Source organism: Saccopteryx leptura, chromosome 1, assembly GCF_036850995.1.
Source record: "Saccopteryx leptura isolate mSacLep1 chromosome 1, mSacLep1_pri_phased_curated, whole genome shotgun sequence".
Classification (NCBI taxonomy): Eukaryota; Metazoa; Chordata; class Mammalia; order Chiroptera; family Emballonuridae; genus Saccopteryx; species Saccopteryx leptura.
The window spans coordinates 78,671,309-78,694,371 of NC_089503.1; the positions used below are offsets into that span (position 1 = coordinate 78,671,309).

A 23,063-nucleotide genomic window follows, 5' to 3' on the forward strand; every position below is an offset into this window, starting at 1 on the left:
TGCCTGTCTCCCTGAAGGTGTTAAAGAGTCATCTCCCCCTCCAACGGTCTTGTCACTTGGCATCTGGCCACAGGTTGGATGCCATTTTCCAGGCAACGGAGGTCCCAGCAGGCAATGCCCCTCTGGACACCAGCCTGGCCAGTGTGGCTGGAGATGCATGCATGTATGGCTGTGGGTTAGCAGGCGCGGGCAACAGGAAACGACACGGGGTCTCCGTTGCTGCTCTTGACAAGCTAAGAGTCAAGGTAAGTAACACAAAGTATGAATATTTTTTTAAGTTTTCCGTTGATTTGAGGTGGGGGGGGAGAGAAGCATCAACTTGTTGTTTCATACAGTTGTTCCATTTAGTTGGGCACTCATTGTTGCTCCTCCTTCACGTCCTGATGGGGGTGAACCCATGACTTCAGGCCCACTAGGTCAATGCTTTATCCACGGAGCCACCTGGCCAAGGCAGCAAAGTACAAAAATTTTTTTTTAAGTAGGATTCTAATGTTTTACACTTAACAATTTTAATCCTCTGTATCAAGTTTCTTTGTTTTGGCTAATAACTGGGTTTGAATAACATAGAAGTATTTCTCTGTTAAGAAACACAGACTGTCTCCACTTTAGTTTATTATTGTCTTTATTTCTCCTAGGCATGAATCTCTTTATGGCTATTCTGCTCATCAGGTAATAAAAGGAAAGCCACGTAGCTGATAATAGTGCACAAAACCTGTATTTTGACAGGTATCTATTTTCTGCCATTAAGAAGGACGGTGCCTACAAAACCTAGATAGGGAATAAAAGCTCAAGCCATGAATAGGATAGTTGGACACCTACCAGCCAGCAGTGAAACCAGCAAGTGTTTCCTATTTTGTTTAAAAAAAAAAAAAAAAAGACATTGGTTCTCCCCCGGTTGAGCTTTATACGGCTGTCGTGCATGCAGGCCTTCTAGAGTTCTGATCATCTGCTCAGGTAACGTACTATTCTGTTAAATTGAACTTTATTTTTTCTTAGCTGCGATGTGAAAAATAAAAAATATTACACTGGGAATCAAAAGATTAGTTCTCTTGATCTCAAGACTGAGTGATCTTGACCAAGTTACTTAACCTTCTTGGGCATCAATTTCCTCAAGTAAAAATATAAGGGAATTGTGTTGCGTAAACTTTCATGTCTCCAGTTTAATTGAAACACTAAGGCAGAATCTTGCATGGTACCTCAGTTTTCATTAGGAAGGTCAACCACCATTGCAGAATAGTGTAAAAATAATTCTGGTTTTAAAGATTTTTGATGCTAACATTATGGTTAATAAGAGTTTCTATACTTCCAGGGATTAATCATAAGTATGTGGCTAATCAAAACATAATCAAGATACTTTTACATTATACACAAAGTAGGCTTTGATATTCACTGGGATGGTCTAGAGTTTTTTATTTGCCTTTAATTGCCTTATTGTTGAAATCCTGTTCTCTCCTCAACTGGATTGCAAATAGCAATGGGGATTAAAGGATCTTGGTTAAAGTATTTCTGACCGAAAAAATAACAACAGAAGTATTTTTATTCTTTAATTGTTTAACATTTTAATTTTAATTTTTTCTTTTTTTTTTTTTTTTTTGATGTTTGCTCCCAGGCTTAGTGTCCAGGAGCCAGCCTGCAGGTTTTTAAAATTTTTTTATTTATTTTTATATTGATTGATTTCTAGGAGAAAGAGGGGAACAGGTGAGGGAGGGGAGGGAGAGACACTGATTCGTTGCTCCACTTATTTGTGCGCTCATTGGTTGATTCTTGTGTGTGTCTTGACCAGGAATCAAACTTGCAACCTTGGTGTACTAGGACCATGCTCTAACCAACTGAGCTACCTGGCCAGGGCTAATTTTAATTTTTTCAATTTTCAAAACTAAATTATAAAAAATTATTGCTAATAGTTAAAACCAAGAGTCTGTTATAGCTTACCACTGCTGGTAAAGAATTACAATTTGCTGCCAAAATATCAGTATCATGCCGAAAGAAAATAGTTTGGTTCTGTTTTTAAGTATATGGCAATGTATTTGACTAGTTCTTATTTTAACAGTTTTCAGATTTGAGGCTGAAAAACAGTAGAAGGCTCATAATTCCACATCATCTATTTCAAACCAGGTGTAAAGCATGTTGAATTCAAATTTAGAGAGGGACTTTGTGGAGTACCAGATACAACTTTGGGAGTAGGGTAAATAATTTCTTCAACAGTTACATATGTTCCTAGCAAGAAACCAACAACTCCAGTAAATGCTATAGAAATATTTTTCAGGATCATCCATATATTGTAGTGTTCCTTAGAAAATGTGAGAATTTCAACAAAAGGTGGTAGGATCAGGGCCAATGTGCTGCTGCTCACAGCTCCAACGAAGGAAATCACAATGTCTAAACGAGGAATCAGAATGGCTCCAGCACCTAGAAAATGAAATTATACATCTTTATTTAAATATGGAATACTTATATAAATATGACATATAGATATTTTCAAAACATTGAAATTAATGCAATGAGGCACTACTAACTGCTTTGGAAGAATATGTCATACTTTGTTGTGAGCTTAAAAATGAAGACAAAGAAAACAGTGACACTGGTTGGACTTTAACTTGTTAATAGAGTTCAGTATATAAAAAACTTTTAATTTTTGGCTGTGAGATTCTGGGCAAAGAAATTTGTATAGTTGGCCCTGGCCAGTTGGCTCAACAGTAAAGTGTCAACCCAGCATGTGGAAGTCCCAAGGACACACAGGAAAAGTGACCATCTGCTTCTCCTCCCTCTCTTTCCCCCTTCTCTCTCTCTCTCTCCCTCTCTCTCTCTCTCTCTCTCTCTCTCTCTCTCTCTCTTTTCCCCTCCTATTGCCACGGCTCTATTGATTCAAGAATGCTGGCACCAAGCACAGTGGATGGCTCTGTGGAGCTTCCACCTCAGGTGCTAAAAATAGCATGTTTGCAAGGACGGCCCCAGATGGGCAGAGCATTGGCCCCAGATAGGGGTTGCCAGGTAGATCCCGGTCAAGGTGCATGCGGGAATCTGGCTCTCTATCTCCCCTCTTCCCATTTAAATATATAAAAAGAAATTTGGACATTTTATTTTCAAAGCATTTCCATTACTCTGCCATTCAGCTCACTGAAGATGATGGTGTGATATAAATAAATCATTAAATAAATGAGAGAAAAGAGAGGGCTATTCCTTACAACGGAGTTTGAATTAACCAAATAGAAGGAACAACAGAAATAGAAAATCATTATTAAGCACCACAGTGATAACCATTGTAGGGAAAGTCACTGAAGGATGTTAAAATTAGAGGGCAAAACTGCATGAGAACATAGTATTTGTATAGTCTCAAAGTATCTCCCACAGGATCATTATAAAGGGAAAAAGTTTCTGTCCAGGGGAGAAATCTCTTAAACACCACTTCAACGAAGCAATCAAAGTTAACATCAACACTAATAAGATATGTTGTGATGCACTGGGAAGTGCAAAGCATCTCATGTGGAATTCTTACTAAAAATGCTTAACTTTGACCTAATCAAAGTAAGCATCAGACAAATCTAAATCAAAGGAAATTCTACAAAATTACGGACACTTTCAAAAGGGTCAAGGTGAAATAAGACAAAAACTGTCAACATGACAGGAAACTAAGTACACATGATGACTAAATCAAGTGGCATGTTGCACTGGTTCCTGTATCAGAAAAGAATTAGTGAGAAAACTAGAAAAATCAAAATAAGGTCTATGGATTAGTTAGTAGCGTTGTATCAATGTTAACTTCCTTGTTTTCATAACTGTAGGAGGTGGATCCAGGATGGTGGAGAAAGAGGACATGCAGCCTGCCCCTCCCATGAACACACCAAATGCCCTAATGTGCATCTATATTTAGAGCAATTCTTCTGGAGAGACAACTAAACAGCTTCTGTACAACAGAGACGAGAAAGAGAGACCACATAGAGAAGGATAAGGAACTGTGGGAGCCCGCAGAAATCCGAAGGAACCCATCAGGACCGGAGGAGCCGGTGAGCAACATTGTTCACATTTTCCTGCACTTGGATAGCCCAACGGGAGCTCCACCAGGGGCTCTGGCTGACCTCCAGGGCTGTAGTAGAGCGTCTCCAGCCATCCCTCTGGAACTAGCTCCAACAGGAAACAAGAGTGTGCACAGGGCCTCTCCACAGCTGGAGCTATAATCAGCCAGCCCAACAGGGTGCTGAGGATCCCCTTCAACAGGTCACTGCTGCATGCACCCACTGGGCTATCCCGCCGGGAGAGGCAGGACCACTAGAGGGCCCCAGCTCTGCACACTGGGCCGCCCTGCCTAGAGTGAGAAGAAACTGGGTGCTGCTGCAATCATGCCTATAGGGTGGTCTAGCTCTCTGACCAGGCTCTCTCGGCAGTCAATCAAAACAACAGGGCGAGCCTTGTGTGCACGGCACAAAGTGCCCCCTGCACCCCAGTAAGAGGGAGAGTGCTGCTGCACCTCAGGTCTACACAGGGCTTCCAGCCCAAGCCCACCAGCCGCCAGTCCAAGCAGCAGGGTTTTCCTCAGGCCCCACCAGGCTGCCCTACCCGGATCAAAAGCAGAATCAGCAGGGCTCAGCACCAACTTACAGGGCTGCTGCCCGCCCCACCCGGCACAGCGGGAACCCCAAACACACCAGGCTGTACCACCCAGAGTCTGCAACTCCGGCCAGGCAGCACCCAGGAACTCCACAGCCCCCAGCCCCTACCCCACCCCATTCTCACCAACCTCTCAGACCAAACAACCCAGAGCCTACGTGGAAGCAACTTATACACAAGACCATTTTTTCAAGATTGAGAGATAGAGCCATCTCACCTAATTCATAAGAACTGTCACTATTTGCCAATGATGTGATATTATATACAGAAAATCATAGAGTCCGCCAGAAAAAAAACAAATTCAGTATAGTCGCAGGATACATAATTACTTTACACAAATCTGTTGCATTTTTAGACACTAATAATGATAAAAAAAAAATTAAGAAAATCTTATTTAGCAGGCTGGGAGCAGTGAGGAGAGGGCTAGAAGGATTGAGCTAAAAATGAAAAAGAAAACTCATGGATACAGACAGTGTGGTGACCACCAGGGAACGAGGGGGGTGGAGGGAGGTGGAGGGATGTATAGAGGGTAAATGGTGATGGAGGAGACTGACACGGGGTGGAGAGCACACAATGCAGGGTACAGATGATGTATTGTGGAACCGTGCACCTGAAACCTGTACAATTTTATTAACCAGTGTCATCCCAAGAAATTAAATAAAAAATCCCTTTACACCTGCATCAAAAAAAAAATTTAAAAATCTATGAATAAAGTTAACCAAGGTGAAAGACCTATACTCTGAAAACTGTGACACTGAAGAAAGAAACTAAAAAGGACATAATAAGTGGAAAGATAAACCATACTCAGATTGAAAGGATTAATATCATTAGAATGACGCACTACCCAAAGCAATCTACAGATTCAATGCAATCCCTACCAAAATACCAATGGCATTATTCTTAGAACTAGAACAAATAACCCTAAAATTTGTATGTAAACACACACACACACACACACACACACACACAAAGCCAAAACAAGCTTGAAAAAGAACAAAGTTGCAGATTTCACACTCCCTGGTGTCAAACTATACTGCAAAGTTATAATAAAACTGAATGGTACTGGAAAAAAAACAACACAAATTTGAATGGAACAAAAGAGAGAGCTCAGAAATAAACCTTATACGGTCAGTCTACATGGAGAAATGACAGTCTCTTAAATAAGTGGTGTTGGGAATACTGAACTATTCCCTTATACCATATATAAAAATAAAACTCAAAACTTAAATGTAAGACTAAAACCATAAAAATCCCAGAAGAACACATAAGTAGTAAGCTATTTGATATCAGTCTTAGTAATACATTTTTGGATAAGTCTCCTCAAGCAAGGTAAACAAAAAATAAAATAAGAGATTTCACCAAACTAAAAAGCTTCTGCACAGCACAGAAAACCAACAAAACCTACTGAACAGGAGAATATATTTGCAAGTGATATATCCAATAAGAGACTGATATCCAAAATATATTAAGGAACTCATACAACTCAGTAACAAAAATAAACAATTAGATCAAAAACTGAACAGAGAACCTAAACAGACATTTCTCCAAAGAGGACATACAGATGGCCAACAGACATGAAAAATGTTCAACATCACTATCAGGGGAGTGTAAATGAAAATCACAACGAAATACCACCTCACACCAGTCAGAATGTGTATTAACAAAAAGTCAACAATAACAAGTGTTGGCAAGGATGTGGAGAAAAGGGAACTGGTGAACTGTTGGTGGGACTAGAAATTGGAACAGCCACTTTGGAAAACAGTACGGAAATTCCTCATAAAACTAAAATAGAACTACCGTATCACCCAGCAATTCCATTTCTGGGTATTTATCCTAAAAAAAGAAAAACACTAATCTGAAAAGATACATGCTCCCTTATGATCACTGCAGCATATTTACAACAGCCAATAATATGGAAGCAATGGCAGTATCTGTCAATAGATGAATGAATAATGAAGATATGGTACATATGTATCAATTAAAAAGAAATCCTGCTATTTGCAGCAACATCTATGGACCAAGAGGGTATTAAGTTAACTAAAATAAGTCAGCTAGACAAAGATAAATATTATATCATTTTACTTATATGTGGAATTTTTAAACAATCAGACAAAAACAGACTCACGGAAACAAAGGACAAATTGATGGTTGTCAGAGGGAAGATGTGTAGAGAGGTGGATGAAAAAGGTTAAGGGGAGTATAGTCAATAATAATGTGATACATTTGCATGGTGACAGATGTTGTCTAGACAGTGTGGTAAGCAAAGCATAAGATTTATAAATGTCCAATCACTATGTTGCACACTTGAAACTAATATGTATGCCAACTATAATAAAAATGATTGCTTTGAAAAAAAGTTTTATCTACTTTAACCAGCTTTGCTTTTTCTTCAAACAAGATGTAATACACTCAGTTCTATAAATCTAGGCATAAGCCGCTCAATACAATTTAGAGTTGCCTAGAATATCTAGCTCTATCATCCTCTAACCTTGAATGAGCCAACATGGTTATGAATATCTTCCAAGGAATTTCCAAAGTCGATTGTTCCCGCAGAACACCAGTCATCTGGTCCCTTGTAATCCCTTGTAATCCCTTGTAATGGTGACAATAGTAACTTCTAGTTACTGTTAATATTTTTAAACTCTACAAAAGTGCCGTAAGAAAGTCTTCCCTTTATTTTTAGTTGAAGAAAGAGGGGCTCAAACATGGTATGCAACGTCCCTACAGACACCAACAAGTAGCGGTAGGCCTGAGTTTGAACCATAAGGTAGGTGTGACTTCAAAACTCACACCAAACTCAAACTCCTTTCCCTAAGTCTCCATTATTACTGCTTGTGGAGGCACTTTCTAATGTGAAATCTGAATAACACATTATATATGCTCCAAATAATAAGTAAAAGAAGCCACTGAAATTATTAAAGGCCAAAACAAATCCTATTCCCATAGGTAGTCATGGAGAGTTAAACTGTTAAATATACAAAATTTAGCAGATAAAAGAAAAAAAAACTGAGAAAAACTAAAGCCAAAGTAAAATATATATCAACAATATAAGGAGTCCCTTATGCATTTGACTTAAATATATACTGCTCACAAAAATTGGGGGATATTTCAAAATGAATATGAAGTGATAATATGTCCCCTAATTTTTGTGAGCAGTATACTTACATTTTAATCACCACTGATGTCAGTTTCAAAATAATACTTTGATTTGTTCTTCTAAATGCTATAGTATCTGGTTGTGTTTTTCTTATATAGTAGTAGAATAACAATTTTTAAACCAACAAGTATTCCAGCTGAGTAAAATTGTTTTTAAAAATATTTTAAAATATACTTTGTAGGTTGCTTCAGTATATGAAATTCAAAAATAAAAAATCATGATGATATAAATATGTAGAAATACTTACAAGTAATACTAACTAAGATGGACCGTATCACAAATTCACAGACACGCTTCCATTTAGCCTGAAATCTGGATGCGACCACAGGAATAATGATCTCTGCTGGCACGTAGAACTGAATGGAGTATGTCACAAAGATGCCAAAGGAATACAGAATTTTCACTGATTGATATAACCTGTTAAAAAATTCAAAATTTAGTCATATTCTTCCAGTTTTACTGAGGTACAACTTAAAAATAAAACTGTACTATAAAGTTTACAACATGATAATTTGATATGTACCCTTTCACAGCATGTAAACTGTGAAAGGATACATATCCTACAAGTAAGTTGATTAATAGACCCATCACCTCACATATTTACTTTTTGGTTTTTTTTTTAGTAAAAACACTTTGGTTCTACTCTCTTAGCATATTTCAATTATACAATTCAGTACTGTCATCTATAGTCGCCATGTTATACATTAGATCCTCAGACCCTTTACCAAGCTTTCTTCTCTTCCCCACATCCACCAGCCTACCGCAACAACCTAGCTACTGTTGATATGTTTGGGGTTTTTTTTTTTAGATTTCACATATAAGTGATATTTGTATTTGTCTTTGTCTGGTTTACTAGCATAATGCCTCACAGGTTCATTTACATTGCTATCAATATAAATCTAGCCTTGTTAATGTTCAGATAGGAAAACCAGCACAAACTAAGGCTGGTGTATTACTAAATGCTTGTTTATAAAAAAAAATTAAAAAAAGGCCAACTGATCTCTAAATTTCCAGACCAGTGGTTTTTCAACCTTTTCATCTTATAGTACACAAACCAATTACTAAAATTCTGTGGCCCATATGGAACCAAAAGAGAACATGAATAGCCTCAGCAATCTTGAAAAGGAATAAAGTGGGAGGTATCACACTTCTGATATCAAGATATATAAGGCCACTGTACTCAAAACAGCCTGGTACTGGTATAAGAACAGGCATATAGATCAATGGAACAGAACAGAGAACCCAGAAATAAACCCACACTTTTATGGACAACTGATATTTGACAAAGGACGTAAGAGCATACACTGGAGTAAAGACAGCCTCTTCAACAAATGGTGTTGGGAAAATTGGACAGCTACCTGCAAAAAAATGAAACTAGACCACCAACTTACACCATTCACAGAAATAAACTCAAACTGGATAAAAGACTTAAATTGTAAGCCGTAAAACCATAAGCATCTTAGAAGAAAACATAGGCAGTAAGCTCTCTGACATCTCTCGCAGCAATATATTTGCCGATTTATCTCCACGGGCAAGTGAAATAAAAGACAGGATAAACAAATGGGACTTTATCAAACTAAAAAGCTTCTGCACAGCTAAAGACAATAAGAACAGAATAAAAAGACAAACTACACAATAGGAGAACATATTTGACAATACGTCTGATAAGGGGTTAATAACCAAAATTTATAAAGAACTTGTAAAACTCAATACCAGGAGGACAAACAATCCAATCCAAAAATGGGCAAAAGAAATGAATAGACACTTCTCCAAAGAGGACATACAGATGGCCAATAGGCATATGAAAAAATGCTCAACATCACTAATCATTAGAGAAATGCAAATTAAAACTACAATGAGATATCACCTCACACCAGTCAGAATGGCGCTCATCAACAAAACAACACAGAATAAGTGCTGCTGAAGATGTGGAGAAAAGGGAACCCTCCTGCACTGCTGGTGGGAATACAGACTGGTGCAGCCACTAAGGAAAACAGTATGGAGATTCCTCAAGAAATTGAAAATCGAACTGCCTTTTGACCCAGCTATCCCACTTTTAGGAATATACCCCAAGAACACGATAGCACTGTTTGAAAAGAAGAAATACACCCCCATGTTTATGGCAGCATTGTTCACAGTAGCGAAGATCTGGAAACAGCCCAAGTATCTGTCAGTGAACGAGTGGATTAAAAAGCTTTGGTACATATATACTATGGAATGCTACTCAGCCATAAGAAATGATGACATCGGATCATTTACAACAACATGGTTGGAACTTGATAACATTATATGGAGTGAAATAAGTAAATCAGAAAAAACTAAGAACTATATGATTTCATACATAGGTGGGACATAAAAATGAGACTCAGAGACATGGACAAGAGTGTGGGGGTTACGGGGTGGGGGGGAGGAGAGGAAGGGGGTTGGCAGAGGGGAGGGGCACAAAGAAAACCAGTTAGAAGGTGACGGAAGACAATTGGACTTTGGGTGATGAGAATGCAGCATAATCAAATGTCAAAATAACCTCGAGATGTTTTCTCTGAACATATGTACCCTGATTTATCAATGTCACCCCATTAAAATTAATTTAAAAAAAAAGAATGCCCAAAGAAATCAAATAACTTATTTTCTTTCAGTTGTATATAAAAAAAATCTGTGGCCAATCTGACAAAAAATAAGTATAATTTTGACTCATTCATACTGGATGGCTATGGTTGTGTTCGCTGTTGTCATTTTTTCATCTGGATATCTAAGGAAAACAAATTCAGTGCCTAACTAAACAGTCAAGTATTGAAAGTTTTAAAAACCTTTGTGGCACACTGGTTGAAAATCTGCGTTCTAGACCAGTGGTCCCCATCCTTTTTTGGGCCACGGACCGGTGTAATGTCAGAAAATATTTTCACGGACCAGCCTTTAGGGTGGGACGGATAAATGCACAAAATAAAATTATGCGACCAGCATAAAAACTGTGGTATTTTTAAATATAATTGTAGAACTTACAATATTTATTGGGGTAAGTTAAAGGAGGAACGAGCATGTCCTCATTATTCAGGCTGTATTTAAATTTGTTATTCTGACAACGTTTCATGTTATTTATTCTTTCTTTGCGGACCAGTACCAAATGGCCCACGGACCGGTACCAGTCCGCGGCCAAGGGGCTGGGAACCACTGTTCTAGACAACAGACCTAAATTCATTTTGACGAGCCTAGAAAACAGTGGTATGCAAAGGTTTGTGAAACATTGTTGGGAAAGATTTCATTTTAGACTAAGGTAATGTTCTGAAGGTTCGGCTGAGCCTGATGAAGAGCTAGTGTTTCTTTTTAAAAAATTGAGCATACTGTATGTCTTTAATATCTCAATCATTTATATATAGAAGAAAAACTTTATATTGAACTCTGAGTTACATAGTTCTTCTTGCTTGAAAATCTTGATAGGTATGTCATAGGTTACAGAAATCTCATCACTCTTAAGTCTAAACAGAGGGCATCTAAATGGTTTCAACTTTCAAACTAGAGATTATATAGGAATTCCACCTATTTTAAAGTTGCGTGAATAAGGGAGATAAAGTTGGGCTGGGTTGTTGTTTTGTCCAAATAAACTTATCCTTTTTTTGATGCCCAATGCTTCAAAAGAATACAACAATTTTAAGTTTTATAAATATCTTTAGATTTCTACATTGTAGGTAGCCTCCTGTCAAAACTCAGCATGTGTGTCTTAATAAAGACTTTGGAAAAATTCATTTTATCTGGCAAAAGAAATTTTTTAAACATTGATAATGACATAGAATATGTACAATTGTAGGACTCGGAGGATTATTGTAGAACCTACTCCCTTATGTTACAAATAACAAAACTGTGTTGTATTTTTCGAAATTCTGAATATTTTACAACAATCAGAAAGAAAACACAATCACTCTTGTATTTATAAGAAAGAAACTGGAGAGCAGACTATGGATCGAATGAGCTGCAGCATTAGGGATAGTGACTGACACATTTATCCTCTTTCAGCAAAGATGGGATTAATAGCCACAATCTTCCTACTTAAGACTTCTGCTTTCCCTCCTAAGAGGACTATACATGGGGAAGTCTTTCTTTCTTAGGAAAAAGTGGATTCATTTTAAAGGAACATAAAATATTCTACTTTTGGTAAAGAAAGGCCTCAACATTGCTTTAAGTTTATTTCTGATGTCTTCAGATCAAAAGTAGTAAGGATTATAAACAGTTCTCTGAATGGTGCCAACCAAGAAAGAATTCAGAAGTCTCCCCCTATATCGTATTCATCACGGGAGTAAGAAGAAGAAAAAAAAGCTGAGTAGAAACAGATTTGAAAACACTACAAACCGCATAGTTGAGGAAAGAAAAAACTCCTTACGTCTGGCAACAATAAAATCTTAACTTTAAAACAATCTCAGGATATAGCTCTCAGATTGAGTCTTAAAGTTTAAACACAAAATGGTCAAATACAAAATAAATGAAAGATTTCTGTTTCATATACTCTGATATGTAACTAAGAATTAAATGTTCTTATTGGTTTATTATTATGTTGGGCAGATAAAATATATTATGCTCACTTTGTTAAAGATGGCGCTGCCCACGTGGAAGCCTGTTGTTGCCCAGGTGATATTAGTTGCCCTTCTTGCTTAGGATGGGCATGATTATATTAATGTGTGTTGGGGGCAGGCTGTGGGCAGGCAGAATCCTTGTAGCCTGGGGCTTGGTTTTGGGACTAAGCCTTTCCCATCCTTTTTGATGTGGGGTGGTGCACTCTCTTGAGGAATCCCATTATGCCTCAGATAAGTGACTTTGTATCAGAGACTTCCTTGTTTGTATATTGGATTAAAGGTTTTGGTTTCTATACTATAAAGTGGGGCAGACCAGGAGCTTGCTCTCTCTCAGTTCCTGAGATTAGCATTAGAGCAGAGAAAGGCCGCCTGGAGGAGGCCAGGAGAAGCAGCCAAGATGGTGGAGTGCTGAGTGAAAAGCCAGTTTGTGCAGAGTTTGTGCAGGGAGAAGGAAGGAGATGGGTTTTGGAGCCCAGTGTGTATTTTTACTTGCCCACCGGGTGTAAGCTAGGATTAAAGATGATGGCCCACCAGTTCTTGGCTCTATTGTCTCATTACCGTCTGTCTGAATCTAATGTGAATCTGCATGGGCCAGGCGGCTGTGATGGTGGTCCTGGATACTGGCTTTACATATTAGAATACTTTTTTCTAATTATCTTTTAACTTGGATGTTTTTAAAATATGATTAACAATATATTTAAAATACATTACTATACATACAAGTATAATTTTCTACTGATACAAAACAAGTTGGATAGGTTAAGAATTTGGGTATTATTAATACCATTCAATGTTAATTATATACGATTATCATTTGGTGTTACACAAAATGAAAATGGGAAATAAAATCGTTTGGGTCTTTTGAAAGTGCATGTACTAGCTAATCATCAACCAAGGAACAGTAATACAGAAATAAGTGTGTTGAAGAAAAGCACTGCAGCCTCTTAAAATCAATTGTTCTTCTATGTTTGACATCTGTATTTTCAATCACTCTTAACGATCTTTCTCTACGCAAGCAGCTATGGTGAGAACTGCAAGAAGAGTCTACCCAGTAAAGTATCTCCACAAAGGATGAAAAACGTTCCTAAAACCACAGGAATTTGTATGAGGACATGTAAGAACATCAAACAACTTGTAAGTAATGTGTAGCGTAAATTAAAATTTCTTGAAAGTTAGGCTTTCAGTTTATTTCTGATGCCTTAAGAATCAAAGTAGTAAAGATTATAAATAGCTCTCTCCACTGTAGCCAAGCAAGGAAGAACTCAGTAAGCCAGCCCTCGAGGCATTCATCGTGGGAGTTAAGGGAAGGGAAAAGCTGTTTCCCTTTCACTGCATTCCATCCCCCTATGCATTAGTAAGTGACACTTATTATATATATGTATATATATATGTGTATATATATATATATGAAATCAATATTAATTATTATCTATCGTCTTTTGTTGCTTTCCTGTGACTGGTCAAAAGTGCACCATGACTTTACAGACACACTGTATACCATTCTTTTTTCTAGATACTATATAGTATTTGAAAAGAAAAACTATACTATTATAATTTTTAGCCATGATTCCTTAATATTAAGCTGTATGAACTTCTAGTCCATATTAAATTAACAAAAAAGAAATAAAGCACGTTTGAAGAAAACAACGTGATAAACTATAATACAGTTAATGAAATAATGCTAAACAACTATATATCTTGTTAATGGAAGATATAACGTTGTTCATATTGAAATGCATTTATAAAATATGTCCTATGTAAAGTAAAACTATAATTAAAAACAAAGAGCAACCCATAGCATGTGTGCTCCTTATGCCACCTGGAAACTACTCCAGGTACATGCTCTCTTTCTTAAATGCCTCTTACATACACTTATTCTGATTAGTGTTGACTCTAATAAAGACTCAAGATTCAAATGATGACTGGACTGCAGACAAACTTCCCTCCGGAAGCTGGTCAGAAGATATTTAACATTGAAGTTTTCACAGACCTAAGCAGCTACAGAGGCAGTATGACATTAATTCAATATTGTATTTACTCTCTGTATTTACCCAAACTAAGGAGTTACCTTCCATATTATAAATAAGGGAGTAAGTACGCAGGGTAATCACTACCCATTGTCTCTTTTCAATCTTTAGAAACCAATCTCTGAAAGAAAGAATAATCCTGTATACTGATTCGTTTAGCAGAATATGGTTCTAATATTAAAGAGAATATTAAGACAGCATATTATTTAACTTATTTACGATGTGCCTTGTGTTCTGAATGGATTTGGGGTATAAATAATATTAAAACTGACCAGTAAAATAGCGGGGGACATAAGTGACAGGTTATATTATTTTATCAGGAATGCAAAGTGTTAAGATTATTTTGGCAGTAAGGGAAAGTGGTAAAAACTTTTTATTCAAGTGTCCATATTAAAAGAGTTTTACTCTTCTACTTGAATCAATTTTGGAACATCCTACAATTCTTTAATATTTTTTTAAAAATCCCACAAGGATCTTCAAATCATAGGTGGTCTCCTCCAAAGATTATAAAAATATTCTCAATAATACAAATAAAGAAGTCAGCAAATATTTCATAAGTTTAAACCATAAATCCAAGAATGCACTTTTATCATCAAATATTGGCAAACTGTATCTATAACATATACAAACTAGGATTAAGAAACTCACATCTACCTACCATACATCTTGAGGAAGATTTAAAGTTATGCTGCCTTTGATTTCATCCTGAAAACACATATATCCTAAGGTAGCTAATGTTATATACAAAGTTGTAACAATTCCCATGCCAATATTCAATGCTTGGGGGAAGCGTTTTGAGTCTTTCATTTGATTTTCAAGTGGGAGGACCTAAGAAAAGAATGCAAATAATACAAATAATTTAAAGCAATCTAGTATCTTGTCTTATACATACACAATTCATCTTTCTATATTTTATAGCAAATCTTTTTCCTTTAAAACACTTATAATTGTTGAACTCTTTTGCTAGGTGTTCTATACACCGACACACACACAAATACATGTGTGTGTATGTGTATATATACATATGTATATGTATTTTTACACTATGGATTTTAAATTCTAAAAAAAATTTAAACACTTTTTAGCAAGCAAAAATGTTTGCTTTAAAAAAAATTGAACACTTTCCCCTATTGTTAACATTTTTAGACAATCATAGTACATTTGTTACAATTAAAAACCAACACTGGTGCATTACTACCATTAAACTCCACACTTTCTTTATATTTCACTAGTTCTTCCATTAATGTCCTTTTTCTGTTACAGGGCGCCATCAAAGACACTACACTGCATTTTGTCGTCATGTCTCCTTAGTCTCCTCTGATCTGTGAGAGTTTCTCTATCTTTTCTTATTATCTTGATAGTTCTAAGGAGTATAGGCTAAGTGTTTAGTATAATGCCCTCTATTGGAATTTAACTGATGTTTTCCTCATGACCACAGTGAGGTTAAAGGTTTTAGAAACGGGTATAACACAGGTGAAATGCCCTTCTCATCACACTTGTAATTAACATGCTTTCTCATTGGTCAAGTTCATTTTGATCACTTGGTTAAGGAAACACTGGCCAGCGTTCTCTGGTTGTGAAGGTCTTCTCTGACCCCTCATCCAACTCTGTTCTTCGGAAGCAAGTCGCTCAATGCAGCCGGCCCACACTACAGGGACTAGGAGGGATTAAGTACTCTTCCCGGAGGGCAAATAGTTCCATAATCTGGTGTTGGGCAGATAAGTTATTTTTTCTCACTCTTATTGTTAAAGATGAATGCTGCCCTCACATGATACAGCTAATTGCCCTTCTTGCTTGGGAAGGGGCTTGGTTATTCTAATATGTGCTGGAAGAGGGGGTTGCCCTGCCAAAAGGTTTTAAAAGGAGGAGCCAGGAGGCCATTTTGAGGAGAGTGATCACGCTATTGTAAAGAGGTAAGGGCCCATGCTGTAGCAGGGCAGGGAGGCCGTGTGGAGGAGGCAGCCAACATGGCCGAATGGTGAGGTGGAAGCCTGGAGGAGGCAGCCGAAATGGCCGAATGGTGAGGTGGAAGCCTTTGATTTTAGGAAAACTTGGGTGAGTCAGTGGCTTTCGGAGCCCTGAATGGAAAGGGAAGCGTTTCCCGCTGTGTGTTTTTACTCACTTGCTGAGTGCGAGTCTAGAATAAAGGAAAATGGACCACCACTTTTTGGCTCCACAGTTTCTTTATCGTCTGTCCAAATTAAACCTGAACCTACATGGGCCAGGCAGCTTTGATGGTGGCTGCAGTTACTGGCCTGACACTTGGAAAACCGTCCTATTTAATTATGTACTTATTTAACCACTTATATTAGCATGGGTTCACATATTTTTAATACTTTGAGTATGAATCTAATATACCGGTATTTATTTTGTTACTCATATTGCTCCAACTTCGGCCACAGGTAATGCTATCAGATTGATTCCTGTGTCCCGCTGACCTGCCTCCATCCTTTTGTTCTGTGAGCACTTCTATACTTTCTGGCACCGCAAGATGCTCCAGACTCATCTCGAATTTCCTTGCCTCAGCCCTCGAATCAGTCATTTCTCCAAAGAACTTTGGTTCTTTTGTTGAGAATGGTATTTAGAAATCAAGATCTGGGTGCTTGATGTGCTTGATGGGGTATCATTGCTTATAGGGCCTCTCACCAGACAGTGCTAAAAAAGATATGTATCTATAGTAACTCATGTATAACACATGTCCATAACTGTTGCCATATCTTTTCATCTGTATCTATTATTTGTCTGGTGAGATGAATAAATTATCCTCATTGTATAAAAAAGTAAAGGAAAAGATAAAAAGTCTAAACTTAAAATATTTTTAGGCAAATCTTCAGAGATTTTGGACATATGATTTGACTATACTGTCAGAGACACTAAATAATAATAATAACAATTATTTACTGAATGCTTGTTGGGCAGATAAAATGTATTATGCTCACTTTGTTAAAGATGGCGCTGCCCACATGGAAGCCCATCACCCAAGTGATATTAATGTGTGTTGGGGGCGGGCTGTGGGCAGGCAGGATCCTTGTAGCCTGGGGCTTGGTTTTAGGACTAAGCCTTTCCCACCCTTTTTGATGTGGGGTGGTACAATCTCATCATGCCTCAGATAAGTGACTTTGTATTAGAGACTTCCCTATTTTGTATATTGGATTAAAGGTTTTGATTTCTGCACTATAAAGTGGGGCAGACCAGGAGCTTGCTCTCGGTTCCTGAGGTTAGCATTAGAGCAGAGAGCAGGTTAGAGAGCACAGTAGAGAAAGGCCACGTGGAGGAGAGGAGAGGCAGCCAAAATGGTGGAGTGCTGAAAGAGAAGCCAGTTTGTGCAGAGTTTGTACAGGGAGAAGGAAGGAGATGGGGAACAGAGGTGAATAAGTCTGGTGAGCTAGAAACCTTTGATTCTAGGAAACTCGGATAAGTCAGTAGCTTTGTGAGCACTGAATGAGTGGGTTTTAGAGCCCAGTGTGTGTTTTTACTTGCCCGCTGGGTGCAAGCTAGGATTCAAGATGATGGCCCACCAGTTTGTGGCTCTGTTGTTTTATTACCATCTGTCCGAATCCAATGCGAACTTGCATGGGCCAGGAGGCTGTGATGGTGACCCTGGCTACTAGCCTTACAATGCTTATAGTGTGCTACATATTTTTCTAGAAGTTTTGCATGTAGCATTGCACATCATCCTCACAATAACCCTAGGAGAGAATAACTCTAACATTATTTCTACTTTTCAGGTGAGTAAGTCAGATCCACATGCAAATATGAACTGGTTGACAGAAGAGAGAACAGAGATGCTCTGGAGATAATCTAGACCTGAAACAAAGGGGCTTTGGTCCTGGATGGGGCCAGTGAAGCTGGAATAGGGGAGGGGTGGAAATTAACATGTATGAAGAAGGCTCCCTCGTGTCACATAGAACTGGAAGTACTTTACATATACTCTCATCTACGGAATGAATTTGGGGAAATATGGATGAAGAATTGACAAGCCTTAATTACTGACTGGAATGAGAAAAACTGTGACACAGTGAAAAGAATTACTCCAATGTTTATCCTTGAGTAATAGAAAACTAAAAGAAACAGGGAAGTGAGAAAGCAAAGCTGGTTTTGCATAAGAAAGTGTCTGTCAGACTTTGGATTTGTTGAATTTGAGATGTCAGAGAAATAGCACTTAACAGAAATGCCCAACAGTTAACTAAAGCTTAGTGGATAAAGACAGAACTAAAATCTGAATGAAATATGCCTGTAACAGTGACAAGGGAGCTGTAAGAACTTGTGAGAATTCTCTAAAGGAGAATTCAGAGAGAGCAGAAGCCCAACTAAAATGGTGTGAACTGTCTTTTAGATCTAGTTTGTCTGTTGTTCATATAAACGGATGCTTATAAGTAATTTTATTCCCACAACAAACCGTCAGACTATGAAACAAGTTATGGAGTAAACAGCAACATTCTGTTTTCCAAAAGTCTACACAATCTAGGCTTTAGACAATCTAGAAGCATCTTGAATGGAAATATTTCAGATCTTAATATCCTCACGATGCTTGTATCTCTTGGTATTAGCTTTATGGCAATATCATCTTTCAAAGCAAATACACTATGCACAAATCTAAAGGGAGAATTTATATTCGACTCTTCTTATGAAATACTACCACTGTAACAATTTCAATTCACTTCAAATAATCGAGTCTATAAAATACGATGTTTGGGATTTGTCTGAATATAATCCAGGCTGGGCAGAGTAGATGGACTACAGATAAAACAAGATTGGCTATGAGGTAATGGTTCGGAGCTAAAAATGATGCTTACATAAAGTTCATCACACTATTTCTTGGTTAGTGGAAAAACTAAACTGTAACTAAAGTCTATCATACCAAAATGCAAATCATGTTCTAGAAATAAATAGAAACAAAAAAGAAAAACATGCATTTTTAATGTAGCTTGACTACATAAATAAATCTGTGTTAAGATTTTATAAAATATTAAAGATGAAATCCTTACCACTCCTATGCCTTCGAAAGCAAATACAGCAGTACCAAAAAAAAGTGGGTATTTCTTCCAACCAGCCACTATTGGAAGGTTGTGGGGATCTGGCATATTCTGGAGAAAGAAAAAAATAATAATAAGGCAAGTTGCATCTGTACTTATTTTAAAGAATTTTAAATGAAAGCGCAAAATCATACACTTCCGCGCTTCAAAACAGCAAGTATGTGTTATAAAAGTGACTTTCTTTCAATAACCACTTTAAGCATCTTATGTTAAATGTAGCCAAGCTGTTAGGATTTCACTGCCAAAAGCAGTTGTTTTCCTCATGCCCACACATTCCAACTGAGCTAAATGCTCCTTATTACCTGTTTCCACCTGCAAGTCCCAAGCTCTTCACAATGGGTATGGCTCCTGCCACAACAGGAAATATGTAAGCACACTCAAGGGCTGAGCTGAGAGCTAGTTAACCAGTTATTAAACACTGCAGATGGTGCTCAATGAAATTCATTCTCCACTCTATTTTCACTGCTTTCAGTCTCTAAGATACTTGATTACTGACTTTGACTTTCTACTTCATAATTCCGTGCTGATCTCTAGTTCAGGTCTCCGTTTTCAGTGTTTCAGTTTCTGACCTGACAATTGCCCTTAACTTTGTGAATATGCCTTGACTCTGGCTTCGATTACCTGTTCCTGACTTATAGCCTTGTTTTAACTCTCGCTATCTGGAAACTCACAAACGGCACATCTTGTTCAAGCTCTCTGGATCCACAATGGCTACTTCTTCCAGCTACCCCAAGTCTGGTCCCTGTTCTCCTCACCATGCTGTTCTGTGCCTTGTCTGACTAGAAGTGGAATTCAAGGTCACTTCTAACTGAAGTTGGAAAGCACACAGGTAATCTGAGAAGGGCAGAAGTCTAGAAAATCTGAAACTTGGGTAGCACTGTATGATTAGTGGTGACACTCAAACATCAGCTAGTGTCAGAATAACAAGGCTATTAAAGTGTTTGGGTCACTTGATAACACTAAACTGGTATTCAAGGCACACACTGTTCCCTCTACTTAAGGAACCTCTTTTTTGCTCCACTGACTCTTACTTGTTCAGCTAAGGGATCATGAAGTCCATCCAGAAAGTCTTCAGCTAGTCCTGCCTGTCCCCTTCCACTCTTATATGCTATAGTCTACAGGTTTTGGGATTCAGGGAGGGGAAAATGAAACATACATACATCATAAGAGAGTGTAATGAACTGCTATTGGAGATTTTAGACAATTAGTTTAGCAGCAATGCATAAGGTGGACTGGATCGGGAAAGACTAGAATAGGGAGTCTCAACTTGTATGAGTCATTGGCCCCTCTGAGAGACGAAAGCTATACAGCTGCTCATTAGAAAGCACATATCCACACAGAGAAACACTAAGTCTTGCAAATAATTTTAAGGGTGTTGCAGATCCCCTGAATTCTATCAATAAACTTTTAAAGAAAGTGGGTTAAGAATCCCCAGACTATGAACAATGAAATCAGATGAGGTTACTGCATACTTCAGAAAAACAGGTACAGACTAGCGTCAGTGGACTGAAGAGGGAGCAGCAAATAAAGGTTCAGAAGTGAAAGAAAATTATAAAATTATATCCATACTCCCATCTCTTGTGACTGCTTCAAATCTTGAAGGAATAAACAAAATACTTGTAAGTTCCCTATTTCATGTTAGGCAGTGTGCCAAGGAACAATTCTTGATCTCACGACTCTAACAGGGCAGGCAGTACTGTCTTCTGAGACAGTGCCATAAAGCCAGAAGCATATTTGCCCAGATCCAACACCAGGCCTGGCTACAAAGCCTGAACTTTAAGTCTCTATGGCACACACCGTTCCAATGAGCAGTACCAGAGCTTACTCCCTCTCTGTGGGCACATACGAAGCAGGGGTCTTCATGTATCCTTACTTTGACTTCCAAAGTAAACCAAGAACTTACTTATTAAGAAACATATGGCAGTAAAAACACGTTATACTTACTCTAACAACATATTGATAAATTATCACGAGACTGATAGCCATGGAAATGTTGGCGAGGAATGAGAGCACAAATAGATTCTTTAGTTCCCGAATGAAGACCAAGAGAATTATAAACGGAAGGAAGCAAATCATATATATCCTCAGGTCAACACTTCTTCTCTCACACAAATGTGATGAATTGGTGCTATTCAAAATAAACACTTTACTCTCCAGGAATCCTTCATGAACCTACATGGGATTATTAAGAGAATAAGAAAGAAGGGAGGAATAAACTTCCATCAATTTATAATCATGAAAGGGAAATATAAAGAAACTTATGATCTCTACACTGATAAATTCCTTCACAATATTTACATTTTTTCAAGATACTCTAGATTCCTAAAATTGTGTGTGTATCAAATTTAAGGATAGTTAAAACAAGATAACCTTCTTTGAAAAATAACATTTTATCATATTATGAACAAAAAGTTCACTAGAAAATTATGAGGACTTACTAATTTATTTGAGGCTTTGTGACTGACCACGATGCTTCATGATCCTTGCAAAGGCTCAATGTGCTTCTGAGATAATCTATAGAGGAAGTATACTTGTCTAAAATGGACTTGAGTATACTACTTCAACTTATCTTCTTCAGAGTAGAAAGCTCTAAGTACCTCTTAGAAATATACAATACTCAAATTAAATTTAGAAATCACAGTAACTTAAAAACTGTTGTTCAAATCAATTGTTTATATATTATCATCACTACCTATAAATATTTATTAAGAATCCACTAAATTCCTGCATGACCAAATACGAGACAGTAAATTTTTGTAGAGCAAAAAACTTCTATAAGTCAACCTTACCTTAAAATGTATTCAGCCACGTCTATAAACCAATATTCAGTTTTTAAGAGATACAATAATTTCTAGGATCCATATATTAAAAATTATCTCTGATTCAATTAACCACATGACCTAACTTACTAAAATAAAAATGATAGAGAACTTTAAAAGCAATATTAAAAATTCACAGCAGAGGTGTATAATATCAAAATTTAAATACCAGTGAAAATCTATTTGCCCCAAACATTGTACTCTTCTTTGAACACAATGACATTATCAAGTCTCTGGATACATAAATTCTTAAGAACCATATCCTACAGTAATAAAAAGTATTGAGTACTTTATATGTGTCAGTACTAAACTATACAATATTTCATTTAATTTTCAAAACAACTCTCTGACATAGGTGGTCGTATTATTTCAATTTATAGTTGACAAAACTGAGGTTTAAGTAGGGTAAAGAAAACTTACATAAAATCAAGCCAGTAAATGGTGGTTCCAGAATTCAAACCTAAGTGAGACTCTAGAATTCAGCTTGTAACAGATAGATACATGTTAATCTGACCAAAATACCGCAACCCCGAAAGGAGGGCCCTGCCCAAGGAGCAACCTGGCCTCCACTCCAATATCTAAGTATAGTAAGTATTAACAGGGCAACAAATCAGAAGTTTAGAAAAAATTCTCATATTATTAACAAGTCAGGTGTTGCCTTTAATTTCACTTGTATAATCTATGATAAGAAACATTTAGTGTCACTAAAAATGTATACACCATCTTCAACTGCAGGGAATATATCTACTCATTTCAAGTTATGTAGGCAATTTAATACTCACGCTGAACCCTTATACCACGTACCATTCAAGAAATGCATAACTCACATTTATCTTGTAACTGACCATCAAGACTCC

General features: G+C 37.4%; 1 protein-coding gene across 2 annotated transcripts in view; it reads right to left on the reverse strand.

Moving 5' to 3' along the window:
- Positions 1–851: 851 nt before the first annotated feature.
- SLC36A4 (solute carrier family 36 member 4) overlaps positions 852–23,063 on the reverse strand; it is a 41,509-nt gene continuing 19,297 nt past the window's right edge. For both annotated transcript variants that reach the window (XM_066370592.1, XM_066370600.1), the window contains 5 exons: positions 21,332–21,559; positions 19,340–19,438; positions 15,010–15,179; positions 8,010–8,179; positions 852–2,409 (listed from right to left, as the gene is read on the reverse strand). In XM_066370592.1, coding sequence (XP_066226689.1) covers positions 2,102–2,409; positions 8,010–8,179; positions 15,010–15,179; positions 19,340–19,438; positions 21,332–21,559 — 975 coding nt within the window. In that variant the 3' untranslated portion in view covers positions 852–2,101. The remainder of the gene's footprint in view (positions 2,410–8,009; positions 8,180–15,009; positions 15,180–19,339; positions 19,439–21,331; positions 21,560–23,063) is intronic.